Raw genomic sequence first — 17,548 nt, 5'->3', positions numbered from 1 at the left:
TGGTATACAGGGAGTTAATAATAATGCCTTACTTATGACACGCCAATACAAACAAGAGTCCATTAAGTTCCGGTATGCATTAGATATATATATTCTTTGTGAGGTTTTTTCTTTGAGTACATGTTATGAAGCACAATACTTTATCATGTCACATTTCCACAGGACTGCATGGAGGAGATCAACCTGTTCAGTGAGAATAAAAGCCACCTGAAGCAGCTGGGGGAGCAGCTGCTGTCAGCCAGCGACGAGGCCAAGCAGACGCAGGTCCACGGCTCGCTGCAGGAGGTCAACCAGCGCTGGCACAACCTCTTCCACGACATCGAGGCCAGGTGAGACCCAGACAGCTGCAGAGAGGCTGTCAGCAGAGGTGTGTGTGTGTGTGTGTGTGTGTGTGTGTGTGTGTGTGTGTGTGTGTGTGTGTGTGTGTGTGTGTGTGTGTGTGTGTGTGTGTGTGTGTGTGTGTGTGTGTGTGTGTGTGTGTGTGTGTGTGTGTGTGTGTGTGTGTGTGTGTGTGTGTGTGTGTGTGTGTGTGTGTGTGTGTGTGTGTCAGTTTAAACACTAGGACTGTACGGTTTAGGAAAAATAACACATTGTGATGATAATGACTGATATATCATACTTTATTGATATTATTGCATTTTTTTTACCAGGATCTTATTTATATTAAGTATGTGGGATACCACTTGTAGGACAGGATATCTTTGGAGCGCCACAATACCTACATTTCATTACATTCAGATGATATTTTAATATTTTGCCCAAATATTGCATTTTGGATATTGTACTAGTCCATATTGCAATGTTCATACAATTAAAGTGAATTATGCAGCTCTACAGAACACCCAAACACATTTAATATTGGACTTCAAGGTTTTTTTACAATCTAAAATATGTGTAGGTGTGTGTGGAAGTACCGCCTCACAATTATCCTTATGCACAAGCACGTTTTACTGCAAGACACTCTACACTAAGAGCATCGTTATACACTGTAAGGCTTTAAATGGAAGCCTTTTAATTAAACAGTAGCTCTAATGTACATCCACCCACCTGCTGTTGCATTAGGGCTCTGCAGCTGTCAGCAATACATGGTTTCTAATGTACAGACTGTAGCTTAAGCCTCTGATGAGGAGCTGTCCCCTCAGACAGATGGAGGGTCCAGAGGAAGCGCTGCAGATACACACATACATATCCAAACTACCCCCCCCCCCCCACCATGAAATAAATAAAAGCTGTGCTTATGTCTCAGACAGTACCATATGTTAACCCGTGTCCAACAATCTCCCCCGCTTTTCTTAGTGGGATGACATGAGGGAGGGGGGTTAGTATGGGGGGGGGTCTGTCGGCATGCATTAATCGCTGATCCTTAAAATGAGCTCCCCTCCAGATTTCAGGGGGCTTGATCCCATGCAGGCAGCTGTGAATTCTTGATATATATATATATCATTTTGTATTCAGTGTCAAACACCATCAAGTGAGTTCTCAATTTGACTGAAAAATACAATTTGAAGTGGTGATTGTTACTATTTGATCAAATATAACCTGTCCTACGGTGCAGCACAGGGTCAACCCAGGTTTTCCAGGGTGACACAAATAATTATAATTCATGAATAACATTTGCTGTTGTCTTGGTTTTGTAAATGCCCTTTCTAATGTCCACTCATGCATTTAAAGCTGGGCTCTGCTGCTATAACATTTCCCTGCTAACAGCAATCTTTTGAGTCTTAATGCTTTAGAATCGGCAGCTAGCAACGTCTAACTAGATGAAATTAAGTAATAAAGTAGTGAGTGTAATAATGTTTGTAAAAGTCAAATGATAGATGAACCAAACACTGAAGAAGCACACGCACATTAACGGGACAACAGTTTAGAGTAACTCTGAGCCCTCCTGTGGTCAGCTGCACTTTGTATCTCCATCCATATATCCTCACTTATCCTCAGCTCGTTCTGCTTCTCTCCGTCCATTCTCCCCGTGTCCTTTTCTCCTCAGCGGGGACCCCTCACCGGGTTTTGTGTCTTTGTTCAGGCCCCTGGCTTTGTTAGGCTGTCACGAGGTAGAGAGGCAGAGAAAGAGGGACGGAGACAATTTAGATGACAAGGATTTTAAGTGCCACATTTATGGTGCATGGTCGTTAGACACAAACTGCAATTTCATAAACCATCAACAAATCCCTATATGTGACTGTACTTGGAATGAATCCTAATTACCACCTGAAGAAATGAAACATATCTTGTCTTTGAGGGTATAAACCTGATAATAAGAGATCTGAAATGGCTCTCTTGAATGCAAACACTTTTCTATAGTCGCCCCAACGTCCGGCACCTGTTGAGACCCTTTCATACACACTTCAGTTTGCCCCTCAGCTTATTATTTAGCTGGAGAGCGTCTCCCTGCTGGACCCCGACAGCAGAGGAAGGATCAGAAAGGGAAATGAACTCAAACTCCCAAAACGGGCACACTTCAGGCTTTCAGAGGGCTCGCATTGTCCCAGGCGTTGCTATGACACCCGTCAGTGTGGCGCAGTGTGTGTGTGTGTGTGTGTGTGTGTGTGTGTGTGTGTGTGTGTGTGTGTGTGTGTGTGTGTGTGTGTGTGTGTGTGTGTGTGTGTGTGTGTGTGTGTGTGTGTGTGTGTGTGTGTGTGTGTGTGTGTGTGTGTGTGTGTGTGTGTGGCCAGTCTCCATGGTAACTTTAGAAGTGCTATTGCAGGATACCTGGGACATTTGTAGGATATTGGAAGTTGGTCTTTCTTTTGATATTTCTCTGTTTGTTTCTTATTTTCTGTATTTGTACCTTTGTACTCCTTTCTTAAATTGTTTGTTTGTTTTAATTGTTGTCTTTCTTGATATCCTTTCTTTGGTCATTTTGGTCTTTCCTGTAATTTCTTTCTTTATATGTATTTGGTCATGGTTATGTACACACGAACATTAATCTCATATATTCAGTAGAGAGGAGATGGTCTGATTTAGCTACTAGCTTTGTTGCAAAATGTTGTCCCAATGTGTGCTAAATGGTTACTAAATAGGACATGTGGGTGCTACCTTTTTTAAGCATTGTGTGTGTGTATATCGTGTGTGTTTAGGGTGAAGAAGCTGAAGGAGACTCTGGCGGCGGTGCAGCAGCTGGATAAGAACATGAGTAACCTCCGATCCTGGCTCTGCCGCATCGAGGCCGATCTGTCCCGCCCCGTCACCTACAGCGTGTGCCACCACCAGGAGATCCAGAGGAAGCTGGCCGAGGAGCAGGTACACACACACACACACACACACACACACACACACACACACACACACGTTTTAATTGTTATATTTTATTTTCATTCGAGAAGAGAACTCAAGCTTTCTGTTTAATTGTTTGTGTTATTATTCCTGTTGTTTCTTTGTCTTTACATTATTGTTTATATTGTTACATTTCAACTTAATATTCTACTCACACAGTAGTTTTTCTACTCACTGTCACTCCCACTAACTCTTTGTCTCTCTTTATGATAAATAATTCATATCTGTCCTTTGTTTAATTTTGGGAGTGGGTGGTCTCATGCAGCCCTTCATCTGTATGTCTGTGAGCTGATGTTCACCACATGGTTTCCCTGGCATGCCCTGATGTCTGTCCTCATGCCCTCGCATGTGTGTGTGCAGGAGCTGCAGCGGGACATCGAGCAGCACACGGAGGGCGTAGCGTCGGTGCTCAGTCTGTGTGACGTTCTGCTGCGGGACGAGGACGCTGCCGGGGGCAACGAGGCGGTGAGCGACTCCCTGCAGGAGACCAGTCACAGCCTGGACCAGCGCTGGAGGGCCGTCTGCTCCATGGCCCTGGACCGGAGGCTCAGGTAGGAGCTGCACACACACACACACACACACACACACACACACACACACACACACACACACACACACACACACACACACACACACACACACACACACACACACACACACACACACACACACACACACACACACACACACACACACACACACACACACACACACACACACACACACAAACACACTGTAGGGAGTCCTCGCACTTCTTACAGTACATGCAAACTTGTTTTGAAGATGTTACACGATAACTAGTGATATGTACATGTAATGTTATTTTTTGTATGATTGTTATACATTTACATGAAATGGCTTCAACTGAGTAACACATAGACTATCCTCTGAGGTTTGTACAGCAGTCCTTCTGCAGGCAAGAAACCTGTCGATTTAGTATTTTTTGTATTATTAAAACAGTGAGTCTTAATTCAAATCCTTAAGACTAAACAGTGTTTGCCACAGAATTTGATTCTATTTGTGGGGGCACCGCACCGCACCCCCGACCCCGGGAAGAAAAGCCAAAGGCCCCTTAACCTATTCGGGTGGTCCATGCATTCACCCCCGCCCCCCTCAAATAAGATAATACATGCGAGTTCATGGCTACTGTAGACAACGTTCTTGTTGCTCTGTGTTGCGTTGTTAATGAGTGAAACACACCAGAGTTGAGGATCTGTGGGGTTTATTCTCCCAAAAATATCATTTACAATTCAGGCATTTCGCAGACGCCTTATTCCAAAACGACTTACAATGATCAATCACAGGGACATTCTCCCTGGAGTAACCGAGGGCTAAGTGCCTTACTCAAGGGCACACTAGTAGTGGTGTTCCAGGCAGGATTTGAACTCGCAACCTTCCGATCATCAGCCCACCTCACTATCCATTAGACTACAAAAAAAAATTAAAAAATATATTTTTTTCTTTTTTTAATGAGATCCATTTGTGTTGGACGATATTTAATTGTGGCGGCCCGCCACCAATAAATCAATGTATGGGAAACACTGCAAAACTCAGATGATTGCAGAAGATGATTAATGGCTCTGTTTTAAGATGAAAGCATGACTCACATGTTAAACATCCATGTATTGGTTAGAAAAGGCTTCATCACTGTGTCGTAGAATAACTCTAACCACAGCACGATGTGTCCTAGTAGGATCGAGGAGACGTGGAGACTCTGGTGTAAATTCCTCGATGACTACTCTCGGTTTGAGGATTGGCTGAAGATGGCCGAGCGCACCGCTGCCAACCCCAACTCTGCAGACGTCCTTTACACGGTCGCCAAGGAGGAGCTCAAGAAGTTCGAGGTCAGTTGTGATGTCAACAGACGGATCACACTTTGCTTGTCTGTTCGACATCATTGTTCATCCCTCTTCCACTGGTCTTCTGTAGGGTTTCCAGAGGCAGGTTCATGAGCGGCTCACACATCTGGAGCTGGTCAATAATCAGTACCGCCGCCTGGCCCGGGAGAACCGCACCGACCGAGCCAGCCAGCTCAAAGCTATGGTCCACGAGGGGAACCAGCGCTGGGACACGCTGCACCGCAGAGTGGCCGCCATCCTCCGCAGACTGAGGGTAGAGACAGGGGCAGAGGGCGGGGCATCCCCATCATTGGTCAACTATTAGCTATGAAATATATTGATTCCCCAAAGATCAGAGCAATATAGTCAAAAAGTCAGAGTCAATATTATTGGCAATCTTTCAGTTTGTGTGGACAGATAGAGAGACCGAAATACCGTTTCCCACAATCCCGAATACAAAAACACAGATATATATAAAAATATGTATAAAATATGTATATCCTATATATACACAATCAACAGACACATTTATACATATGCACACATTAAGAACAACACAACAATCCATATATTAGGGCTGTACCCGAATATCCGAATATTCGCTCGTTGGAGTACTATTCGGGTTTCAATTGCGTTATTTGGTTTTTTCGTTTTTTTAAAAGAATTGAATTTATTGAAAACTCCAATATCAACGTAAGAGCTTGTGCCTCTCCAGGGGGTGCTAACACTTAACCATAAACGTTATTGTTTACTTTCTCCGTCTTTATATGTAAATATAACTTTTTCTCCGTTAATCTCTGTCACGTTGTTTCCATAGCAACAACAACTTCCTGTCAACAGCGCTAACTCCTTCAAAATACAAAAAAAAAATGTGTCCATACAAAATAGGAAGCCAAGCCAAATTACACTTAAGACACAACTGCAACGAAAGTAACAAACACAATGCGATATCCTTTTCAATTTCAAAGAACACAAATTGGGTTAATTACATTAACAAATAACTATAAAACAACAATAGGCCTACTGTAGAATAACAAAATGAATGCGGTGAATAAACCGAAATAAACGTGTTGAAGCGGTTTGCTACTGATTACTACGCCCCCCCCCCCCGGGCGCGCGGGCCAAATATTGGAATATTCGCTGCTGATTACTACCAAATATCCGGAGCCCGAAAAATGGTATACGGGACAGCCCTACCATATATACCAAATAACAGTCACTTCAATATCTTTGGGAATGTACATTAGTGCAAGACTGTCCATAGCAGCACATAAAGTGTCTGGTGCTGGATTTGAGTGTGAGTGTGTGGGGAGTTATAGTCCAGTGGGGAGAGGGGGGAGAGGGGGGGGAGTTCAGCCTCCTGACAGCCTGGTGTAACAAACTGTTCTTTAGTATACTTCTTGTTCCTTTCTGCCCTATTATTCATAATGTGTGTACCTTGCTCTCAGCACTTCACGGGTCAGAGGGAGGAGTTCGAAGGCACCAGGGAGAGCATGCTGGTTTGGCTGACGGAGCTCGACCTGCAGCTCACCAACGTCGAACACTTTTCAGAGAGCGACGTCCACCACAAGATCCAACAGCTCAACGTAAGGACACAACAGATCTATAGAGACACGTGTTAAATAGAGCTTTATTACAATTAACATATGTGTATTGGTTCTTAATTCATCCAACCCTAACCTAATGTAACCCTCCTTCCTGCAGAGTTTCCAGAAGGAGATCACGCTGAACACCGAGCGCATCGACGGCCTGATCGTGTTCGGGGAGGGTCTGATCCAGAAGAGCTGCCCGCAGGACGCAGCTCTGATAGAGGAGGAGCTGGAGGAGCTGCACTCGTACTGCCAGGAGGTTTTCAGCAGATTGGTGCGCTTCCACCAACGCCTCAGCCAGCCCCCGGTGAGCTGACACACACACACACACACACACACACACACACACACACACACACACACACACACACACACACACACACACACACACACACACACACACACACACACACACACACACACACACACACACACACACACACACACAAACAACTTCCATTCATAACTCAATTTATGCAGATATTAAAGGTCCCCTATTATACTGTTTTTCATCAATATATTACAGGTCTCAGATATATACAAAACATGTCTCTGAAGTGTTTGGCTCCAAACACCAAACAGATCATTGCAGCATTACCCATAATCCCCTCTGTTTCAGCCCTGTTTCCAAAGTGCTGATTCTCTGTCTGTTACTTTAGATGAAAATAAGGAGCCCCTCCCCACGCCCCTCTGAGAGAGATTTGGTTACAAAGAACTCAATGGTGCTCTAGGAGGGGAGATTCAGGTGATAAGGGGGGGGGGGGGGGGGTTACCTTGGTTGCTGATTGGCTAATGGTTACACAAGCCAAAACATCGTTATGACATCATAAAGTGGCCAAAATCTGATCAGCTCATTTTCAGACAGGTTTTTATAGAAATGGATCAGGACAAAAAGAGAGAGAATCTTTGTTCCTGAAACTTTCAGAGTCTCTTTCCACAGAGGGGACACATGTTGATGTAGAAGAGACATGAAGAAGAGGGGACACATGTTGATGTAGAAGAGACATGAAGAAGAGGGGACACATGTTGATGTAGAAGAGACATGAAGAAGTGGATTTAGCATAATAGGTGCCCTTTAACATCGCAATTGTTCTATTCTTTAACCGATGTAGTACATTGTGTACCAATTCATACCTGATTAATTTTAGATAAAAGAAGAACCGGAGCTCTCTAGAAGCACCTTCTATCTGGAGTCCAGCCTGGAGCTGATTGGCCGCCCGAGGTTGGGGCGGAGCCAAGGAAGCCTCCCAGCAACGCCCACCCACCTGCTGGCGTGTCCGCTGGAGCGCTCGGGGCGGGAGACCCCGGTGAGCGTGGACTCGCTGCCGCTGGAGTGGGACCACACCGGAGACGTGGGGGGGTCGTCGCATGAGGAGGACGAGGAGGAGGAAGAACATGAGGACGACAGAACTTACTTCAGCGCACTGTCAGGTAGGGTTATAGAAACACAGAGATTTATGGACAAGAACATACACTATTTACCAATTCCTTTTCTTTCTTTTATGCGTTGAGTGAACGGACTGTTTTAAATGTAACAAGGTAATGAAACTGGAATGCCATCTTTAGCTTCGTCTAGCAGACCACATCACAACATTATCCATTAGGTCACGGGTTTCCACATTTTCCAGGGACCCTCTACTGCAATAAAATGTTCCTTGTCAGCATCTGGAACTAGTGAAGTGCCTTATTCATGACAGGTTGACATGAGTTTTCACAATCATATATCAGAGTTTCTATTGCAAAGTTAACATGGCTGGGAGTAATGGCCAAAATATCTTTATCTCGCAGATCCCACTTTAAGAATCCCCTCCTTAAATGACTGTAATGTCTGAGCGGTTGTAGAGGAGAACAAAAGTTAAACGGCCACCCGAAAAACAGCAGAAAGACGGAGAGAAGGAATGCGTTTGAGTCCTTTAAGATATTTCTGGTTACTGGAAAAGCTACTTGTTACTTTCGTTCTGCTGGTTGACAAAATGAATCTGCAGGGGGGTCAAACTCAATTTCACATTGAGCCACATCAGCATTATGGTTGCACTCAAAGGGCCGGTTGTAACTTAAAGACTATATAAAAATACATCTATAAATATTTAATATATATCAAATGATGTATTATATTACATTATTGCCTAACTTCATAATTAACTACGTCTGAAAGCAGAAGTCTAGGGCAAATAATTGCAAGTCTCTTTCAGTGAGAATGTCACAAAATGATTTTAAAAGAAAAGTCAAATTCAGAGAAAAAAAGTCAAATTTGAGATGCATTGTGGGACATGTAGTTTATGGGCAACGTGCTTCTGTAAATTGGCATGTACCCGTATAATAAACATATTATATTCTTTGCAAGCTCTTGTGGGGCCGCATGAAATGAAGTCGCGGGCCGGATTTGGCCCCCGGACCTTGAGTTTAACACCCTCTGCTAGACTTTAGATGAAATGGGATTTCTAAAAAGTGAAAAAAGACAAAATATGACATCAATTTCACACACAATCAAACAATCAAACCCATCCCGACAGCTCTGGTCTGCCCCCTCTCTCCCCCAGAGGTGACTGAGAGTCAGGAGGAGTTTTTCGAGGCCCCAGAGGCCCAGCGAGCCTCCTCTCTGGGTAGGCATCAGGAGATCTTCACCTTCTGCTTAATAAATCCACTCACGGCTGTTTCCATACGTCTGTCATGCTGCTGTCGCTGACACTTTATTTCCTGTAGCTGTGGTTTGGAACATCCTTCACTTCCAACGCCAACACTTTCTACCTTATTTCTCTCACACATTAATGTTTAAGATGTATTTTTCAAACTTGTGTTAAAGTCAATAAACTGTATATCTTTCATTTTGGGGAGAAATACAGAATGTCCATGTCTTTACCCCGACAGCCTTTCTTTCATTTACCGGTCCAATCTGTTTTGTCGTGTTAATTTCAGCGCCTTCATTCATGACCTTTCATCCTCCCCCAGCATCCTGTCTTTAATCTTCCTCCCTTTGACCTTCCTCACTTTGTTTCACCGCCTTTATGTTCCTCTACTTCACTCATTTTTAGACATTTATAAAACTCTAAATGACCCTTGATCCTCAAAATCGTTGCATTGACCATTGAATGTCATGTTTCTTTAAACAGGTTAAAATCCTCAGATTACTAAGGTATCAACGTGAAGCATGTTAAACCTGCTCAAACATGTCAAAGTCAAAGCTACCACACAGATACCAAGCTGTGCATTTCCTGGTGGCGGTTGATTCAAACTTGGGTTGCATATTTTCTTGGCTTTGGACTTCACAATTGTTAAATCATAAAGTGTTGTAACTTGGAAGTACTTATCACGTGCATGTTTTGGGTATGGAGTAATACTGGATTGTCTTTGGTTTGACTTTTCTTTGCTTGTTTTTTCAGTCTCAAGCATGGACGCACTTGAGTCTCCAAGATGGCGGTCCCAGGAAGACGCAGAAACACAGTCCCTGCAGCTGGACTCTGAGGGCCACACTGAGGCCCCCCCCACCCTCACCAGCACCCCTCGGAAGCAGGGCTATGTACGTTCAGTAAACCAGTTAACAAAACAATAACTGAGAATTATGAGTAGATGCTTCAAACCGTTTGCAGCTCCAGCTCTAAACACTTACTGTGTGTGTGTGTGTGTGTGTGTGTGTGTGTGTGTGTGTGTGTGTGTGTGTGTATGTGTGTGTGTGTGTGTGTGTGTGTGTGTGTGTATGTGTATGTGTGTGTGTATGTGTGTGTGTATGTGTGTGTGTGTGTGTGTGTGTGTGTGTGTATATATAGCTGCATCTCATGTCTCAGTGCAGCGGCAGCATCGAGGACATTAAAAGAGTTTCTCTGATCCTGGATGATGAGGAGCGTCCGGAGGAGCTCGGGCTGACGGGACTGAAAGCTTCAGACAAACAGTCAGGTGAGACGCTCGGAGAGTCCATGCTCACTGTGTCGTTTAAGGTGCAAAACATAGCAGTATGGTTAGTTGAGTGTTAAACACGTTTTTCCTGCATAACAAGGGGAAAAGACGTCTCTTAGGAGAGATGCACCTGTAGTTTTAGTTTTAGAGTTTCTGATTTCAGCTTTAAAGGAACAGTTTAAAGTGGATATTAATGCAATGAGTTGCTAAGCAGTGATGATATAAATACACCTTTAAACAAAAACACTAATGTCCGTGCTCTCAGGTGTGATTGAGCGCTGGGAGCTGATCCAGGCTCAGTCCAGGAGCGACCTGCACGCCGACCCTCAGGAGCCCCAAAATCTCTCATCTGACCTCGATGACATCACTTCCTGGTTGGAAAAGGTCACCCCGGAGCTGGAGCGCCTCCAGCAGTCCGACCCAGCAGCCAGTATCGAGGACATGGCAGCCAGAGCCAAAGAACTAAAGGTGAAATGAAAGACCTAATCCAACAGATCTGATGATCAGCATTCAGCTGTTGCTTATACTCATGTCTGTTCTGCCGCAGGAGATGCAGAAGATGTTTACCCGCTACAAGTCCGTCATGCTGTCAGTGAACCTGCGGGCTCCGGAGCTGCAGAGAGCGGCTGCTATGAACCGAGGGTGGAGCAGAGCCTGTTCCAGCCTCCAGCTGTGGGACAGCAGCCTGAGGGGCACGCTGATGCGCTGCCAGGTCAGGAGAAAGTCTAAATACACCATTACTACTTTAGGCTTTAGTTTCTTTGAAGATTTTAATCAATAAAAGAAATCTAATTAATCCAGATTTTTTTAGATTGAGCTACCCATCAGTATATAAAGTAATTACAGATCCACCTTGACCAGCTGCAACATTAAAGCCATGCACACACAACTGCATCAATAATGAGATAACATTTTGAAATGAGCCATTCTGCATAAGTACTTTTACTTTTGGTATGTCAAGTGTTGGAGCTATATATCTCTTTATATTATTTACTAGTTTAACATTTATTTTCTTGCTGTTTTATAGTGTTTATTGTAAATGTATTCTTAGTTAGTCTCATAGGTTAAAGTCGTTTCTATGCTTTTATTTTGAAGGCATGTTTTGGGCACTGGGTGATTAGAGCACCTGGTGTAATTGTATATATTGGAGACAGGTGGAAGTGGAAGCCAGAGCACTAGTAGGCAAACGGTTTTTCACAGGGTGTTTCGAGCCACAGGGTTTTCCAACCACAGGAAAGGAAAGCCATAGGAAAGGCTTAAGGAACAAACCATAGGAAACCTGTTCATTGTCAATGATATTGGATCATAATAAATGTACAACGGAGAATCTTGTCTGGACCTGGATCATTGCCCTGCGTAAGATCTGCTAACTAGTGCCTCAGCGGCTGTATTATTTTTAAGTTAATTGTCTGTTTTATTTCTATATGATTTTGGCCGCTACATCAAGTATATTTTGATTCTAATACTGTATGTTTACTCGAGTATTTTTTCCCTGTAGAATTGGTACAATTATTTAAGTAGAACATCTAATATGTTTCCGTCACTGTCTTCTCCCTGCAGGAGTTCCATGAGCGCCTCCACTCCCTGCTGCTGTGGCTGGCCCACGCAGAGAGCCGGCGCTACGCAGTGGACATCAGAGACCCACACACACCTGTGGCAGCGCTGCAACAACACCGCAACACACTCACAGTAAGCACACCACCATGCTTTGTTGTGTATTCATTCTCCTGCTGTTCTGCCCCGTCACCCTGTGTAATGTTTGTGGTGCAGGCTCTGCAGGCGGAGCTGCAGGCCAGGCAGGCGCAGCAGGTGGAGCTGCAGGCGCTGTGGGCGCAGCTGCAGCCGGAGGACGGGGCGGAGGAAGAGGAGGAGGAGAGCAGAGAGGCCCAGGAGAAGCTCCACGTGACGGGGAGCAAACTGAAGCTGCTGCTGAGGCAGGTGAAGCAGGACCTCAGCACCCTGCCGCCACAGCTGGTGAGAGCTTACAAATATCGTACTCACGTCAAACTAATGTATAGACCTTATATATTTAAAAGCTAGTAGCACTAAAAAAGCCAAGTATCTGTCATAAGAGTTTTAAGCCCGAGTATTATAGGTCGAATATATCTTAAGAAAAGAAGCAAAAGTCAGCTGTCAACTTAGTACTGTATGTCAGATAAATTGTACGTTGTTTTTGGACATGTTGTCATGAGAGATTGTGAAACAATAACATTTCTTTGTCTCTTCAGAGTTGTGGATCTGCATCAGAAGTCCAGGGACAAAGCGCCTCTGCAGATCCAAAGAAAGGTTCCTCTCCTAAAAGGTATGCAGGAAAAACTAAATGTAACATTTTAACACTAGACATTTATCAATGGCCCAAACAAGTAGAAACGGCAGGTCAGGAAGGCTTTACTGAACAGGAAAGATTCCAGGAATAAAACCACCTTGTATAGATTCAGTGGAAACGACGAATCAAACAAAGAAATCTCCTCAAGGTGAATCACAGCAATCCATTAGTTGCACTAAATAACAGAAATTAAGTTACAGAAAACCAAGCATTGAAAGGGCACGGTGTGTAAACGGGTATGAATCAGTGTTTTCAGTCAATGCTGTGAACTGTGGATGACTTGCAGTTCATTTAGTGTTGGCAGTCTCTCTTGATTTGAATGTCTTTGTCACTAAATCGTCATCCTGACCTTTATTCCTGTGTTTGATGTTGCAGAGAGAGGAGGGACTTGTCTCCCCCCCGCTCCTCCTTCTTCTACAGAGTCCTCCGCGCTGCCTTCCCCCTGCACCTCCTCTTCCTCTTCCTCCTGCTACTCCCCTGTGTCATCCCGTGGTCGGAGAGCGAGCCCGGCTGCACCACCGCCAATAACTTCGCCCGGTCCTTCTACCCCATGTTAAAATACACCAACGGCCCCCCCCCCACCTAACAACCCTGAGGACCAACTGAGAAACACAAGCCACCTTTCTGTCACACTGAAACCCCTGAACAAACGTGTACAAATAATGTAAAGAAGTGATAGTCTTCTAAAACTAAAATGTATTTCTATTCTTGAAGATTTGATCTTAGAACAGATTGTATTTATTTTATAAACAAAACCGTGCATTTGACTGCATTTTAAATCAGGAAAAACACCAGCTTTGAACAAAAATGCAGATATTCTAGTTTAATAATGCAACGTCTCTACACTACTGCAGCCTCATCTCCTCTTAAGAAGAGACACAGTAGACGCATAGTGTAGCAGAGACAACAAAGAGGGCGTACAGTAACAGCATAGAAATATGAGTTACTGGTGAGATAGTTTAAATATTAAATATATTCCATTGAGTTCATTGGACAAAAATGAGAGGAGGAAATCAATGATAATATATTTGTACTTGCTTCCAAACACAGACTTATCAGTGGACTTGCACTAAACAAGTCCCTGCTTGGCCTTTTCAAGATTTTTATTTCACGTGTACAATATCTGTCATTTACATGTTATTTTATGAACTGCTGACATTTCGTGTTCCCCTAAAACAAAAGCATGCTTGATCTTTTTTATGTCAGATATTACATGTCACGCAATCCCCACAGGAGCACTTTGGGTTGAAGTGTCTCAGGGACACAACGACATGCTGATTGCAGTGGGGTTTGAACCTGTGCTCCCCTGATCCCCAACACCAACGCACAACCCACTGCACCACACACCTCCAGACTGAACTCTTTTTAAAAAAATGTGGGGTTTATTTTACAAGAAAAGGCACAATACTATTTGAATGTTATCTTTATAAAGCCAACCGTACAAAATGATGGCAGTTTTATACACACACACACACAATTGTATATTTTTTTAGATGCTATTTGAGTAGATTGTGAGCACTGCTGAAACACTGTAGATTTATCAGGATGATGTGTATGTACAGAATGTGATAATGCTTATTTATAACATCAAACGGTGGATTCATCCTAATCTTCTGGTAGTAAACACTGATTGTCTTAACCCTGTCTGAAGTATTTTGTTTGGCATTGAGGATTAACAGATATACATTTGTTCTTGAAAGAGAGAGGATGTTGTGGTCAGTGAAGAGGCCTTAAAAAAAGTGAATTCGGAACAAGAAATACACAAAATAAATCTAATCACCAGTGCAAAGCCAAGGTGTTTAAAGGGGGGAACTTACCTTTTACTAATATTTCCAATAAATGAAACAGTTCAATATTAAAAGAAAACATTTCATGTGAAGTTGTAGGTAATGGGAATATTTGTATATTAATAAAACATTCTACTCAGAGGTAAGAGCACTTGTAGGCTAAGGGTTTAAATTCATGAAAAAAAATCTGTAGGTTCACTTACTAGCTTTAATAGCGTTCAGCACTTTAAAAATCATCACATCATGAATTTGTTTAGTAAAGAAAATACTTACAATCCAAGTACATGTAGTCATGTACACATTGAAAATACAGTGTGTGATAGATTGTGACCAGAAGAAAAGACACAGGACTGAACGAGTACAGAGGTTCATGGGAGGAGGTTTAAAAGTCTACATATTTACATATAACGCACTCAGTGATCCTGGTGGTTTAATCATGATTGTGCTCACAATGTATACAACAGAGAGGTCTAAAATATAAAAATAACTCTCTTCAAGCAAAAATTGAGAAGTGCAATTGTCTTAAGAGCAATAGTAGTGATCTTCTTCTCAGAAAACAAGAGGGGGAAAGTCTGTGATGAGCAGACTGTGCGCGGACATGTTGAGTCATCTGCAGAGTGTGCTGTACAGCGCCCTCTAGTGGCGATCTACTTGTTACAAACAAAATCTTCTTTTCAATGTCTTTTAGTGGCTTTACTAAAGGTTCAGTCTATTTTCTAAGCTTATTGGGTAAATCCTATTATACTGAATTGTAAAAAAAAATACTTAAAATGTTCAACAAGACGACTGTTTGTCTTTGGCTAGAACCGCTATGAACAACAGGCATTCTGTCGAAATACAGGAGCTATAGTTGTTAAATGCTAACAATATAAATATATTGTCTTTTCTCAAGGTTTATGTGACTTTGTAAAACAGGTATAGTTTGACATTTCAGGAAATACAATACACTTGTTTGCCTTTTGTGGCCAAGAGTCAGATGAGAAGATTGTATGCTAATTATGCTACAGCTACTAGCCATTTAGCTTAGCATAACACGTTTTTAACAGCAACTATAAAACAAACATTGTATTAATCTGTAGAAATAATAAATGTGTCCCATTGTTTGTTTGTATTTGTACAGATTCAATAAGAAAGATATATTTTAAATATTAAGTAGTGAGTTTTAGAGTTGCTGATAGCTAGCTAGCTAGCTGTTTCTAGTCTTTATGCTAAGCTAAACTAAACAGTTCCAGCTACGTTTTCATTCTGAAAGTTGGATCAATCTTAAATCTTGACAAGCGAGCTAAAAAACGCATTTATCAAAAATGTTAAACAGTTCCTTTAGGTGGAAAATGATATTAATCTCAATCCCAAAAACTTTTTTATAGAAATGACTAGATGGGAATGTTTGTCTTCCTGTGAATTAAATACCTGACATATCATTGTATTTAAACATGTTCATAACAAACTTTAAACCCAATATATATATCAAGAGGTATACAATAAATAGCAGCAACCTTGATAGAAGCTGTAGGTATAGTTATTATCTATTTTGTTCTCATGTATATCATCATATGACTCAAGCCTATCTGTTTTTCTTGGCCCGGTTGTTTTCTTCAGTCATTTTTGGTACAATGTTTCTTCTGTTGGACCTACAGAATAACATGGACGATGAATATGAAAATGATCTGATGTGAAATAAGCTGCTCAGCCCGAGAGAATCTTTGTATTAACATATTGCATGAATTGCAAATGTAAGCAAGAACTAATGCTGCTGACCGAATAATGTATAATAATAATTATTAGTAAGGCAAAGGAAACAGCAAGTTCAGGCTTTCTGCAGAGTAATATCTGAAATCTCCAAAGTTGAGTTCACTTCAATAAGTGCAGCGTGTGTCAAAGTTTCCTCTGTGAATTCCACAGAATGTTCCAGTAAAAAAATTATCAGTCTTGTGAACTATGTGCAAAGCGGTGAATTCATTGTGGTTCACCTCCACCCCCGGTGCTGCCAGGCGTCCAGGTGTTGGACAGGGAGCTGCTGGAGCTCAGGGGCCGATCAGGAACCTCTGTCAGGTCCCCAGGCTCCTGCTGGGGGCGAGAGGGCAGGCGGGAGCTGTGCATGATGTGGGCGTCCAACATCTCCAGCAGCAGGTCGTACAAAGGCACCATGTTCTTCATCTTCATGCAGTGGAGGTGGTCCATGCCTTTGTTACTGCAAGGTGAGAGGGAAGGAAGAGAGAATTAAAGTGAACATCGTGAGGTTTGATTACGAGATTAGTTCCCACTCATTTTTTATAACAATTAATAAAAACTAAGAATAGTAATATCATGAAAAACTAATTGAATAGTCTGTTGAAAAATATCAAGGAAAAAGTAATTGTTTTGTATTTGAAATGTTTGGATATTTGAAAAGGTCTGTATATTTTAAGATGCATATCCCTCAAACACATTTGGTCAAAAGGACACCTTATCAGAAAATCTGTATTTTAGCTCAAGTACATCATCAATCCTGCATTCAGGACATTCTGACATGGGGTCTTTGTACCTGACATGGCGGACGTGTGACAGCAGCATGAGCAGGTGGGCCAGGCGGGTGTACTGCTGGCGGTATGGGAGGCCTGATTTGGCGATAGCCCACACCAGAGCGTCCGTCACGGCGTCCAGGAGCCGCAGCAGCTTGGAGCGACTCTGAGGCTCCTCGCTGCCCTCTGACGAGATCAGGCACATGTCTGTCACACAGAGGCGGACATATTTAATTTAATAAACAGGTAATGCTTCATTTAATACAACCCTTTGGAGAATGCTGCATGTTTTTCAACTGATCAACAACTTTATGATGATTTGTGGCTTTAATTCAACTTCATT

General features: G+C 42.7%; 2 protein-coding genes across 13 annotated transcripts in view; one reads left to right on the top strand and one right to left on the bottom strand.

Moving 5' to 3' along the window:
* The window catches only part of syne2a (spectrin repeat containing, nuclear envelope 2a), a 90,296-nt gene extending 75,740 nt beyond the window's left edge, over positions 1–14,556 (top strand). For 8 of the 10 annotated variants that reach the window (XM_079645486.1, XM_079645487.1, XM_079645488.1 and 5 more), the window contains 17 exons: positions 163–329; positions 3,078–3,240; positions 3,634–3,824; positions 4,964–5,117; positions 5,203–5,385; positions 6,560–6,697; positions 6,816–7,007; positions 7,849–8,131; positions 9,241–9,303; positions 10,081–10,217; positions 10,465–10,591; positions 10,857–11,059; positions 11,139–11,303; positions 12,152–12,280; positions 12,362–12,565; positions 12,820–12,893; positions 13,293–14,556. In XM_079645486.1, coding sequence (XP_079501612.1) covers positions 163–329; positions 3,078–3,240; positions 3,634–3,824; positions 4,964–5,117; positions 5,203–5,385; positions 6,560–6,697; positions 6,816–7,007; positions 7,849–8,131; positions 9,241–9,303; positions 10,081–10,217; positions 10,465–10,591; positions 10,857–11,059; positions 11,139–11,303; positions 12,152–12,280; positions 12,362–12,565; positions 12,820–12,893; positions 13,293–13,503 — 2,784 coding nt within the window. In that variant the 3' untranslated portion in view covers positions 13,504–14,556. The remainder of the gene's footprint in view (positions 1–162; positions 330–3,077; positions 3,241–3,633; positions 3,825–4,963; positions 5,118–5,202; positions 5,386–6,559; positions 6,698–6,815; positions 7,008–7,848; positions 8,132–9,240; positions 9,304–10,080; positions 10,218–10,464; positions 10,592–10,856; positions 11,060–11,138; positions 11,304–12,151; positions 12,281–12,361; positions 12,566–12,819; positions 12,894–13,292) is intronic. The other 2 variants (XM_079645485.1, XM_079645490.1) reach the window with 2 other exon arrangements.
* The window catches only part of esr2a (estrogen receptor 2a), a 68,800-nt gene continuing 65,576 nt past the window's right edge, over positions 14,325–17,548 (bottom strand). For all 3 annotated transcript variants that reach the window (XM_079645493.1, XM_079645494.1, XM_079645495.1), the window contains 2 exons: positions 17,229–17,412; positions 14,325–16,895 (listed from right to left, as the gene is read on the bottom strand). In XM_079645493.1, the coding sequence (XP_079501619.1) occupies positions 16,661–16,895; positions 17,229–17,412 (419 nt within the window). In that variant the 3' untranslated portion in view covers positions 14,325–16,660. The remainder of the gene's footprint in view (positions 16,896–17,228; positions 17,413–17,548) is intronic.

The sequence above is a fragment of the Notothenia rossii genome (assembly GCF_949606895.1).
Source record: "Notothenia rossii genome assembly, chromosome: 8".
Classification (NCBI taxonomy): Eukaryota; Metazoa; Chordata; class Actinopteri; order Perciformes; family Nototheniidae; genus Notothenia; species Notothenia rossii.
This window is presented reverse-complemented; position numbering and strand designations above follow the sequence as displayed.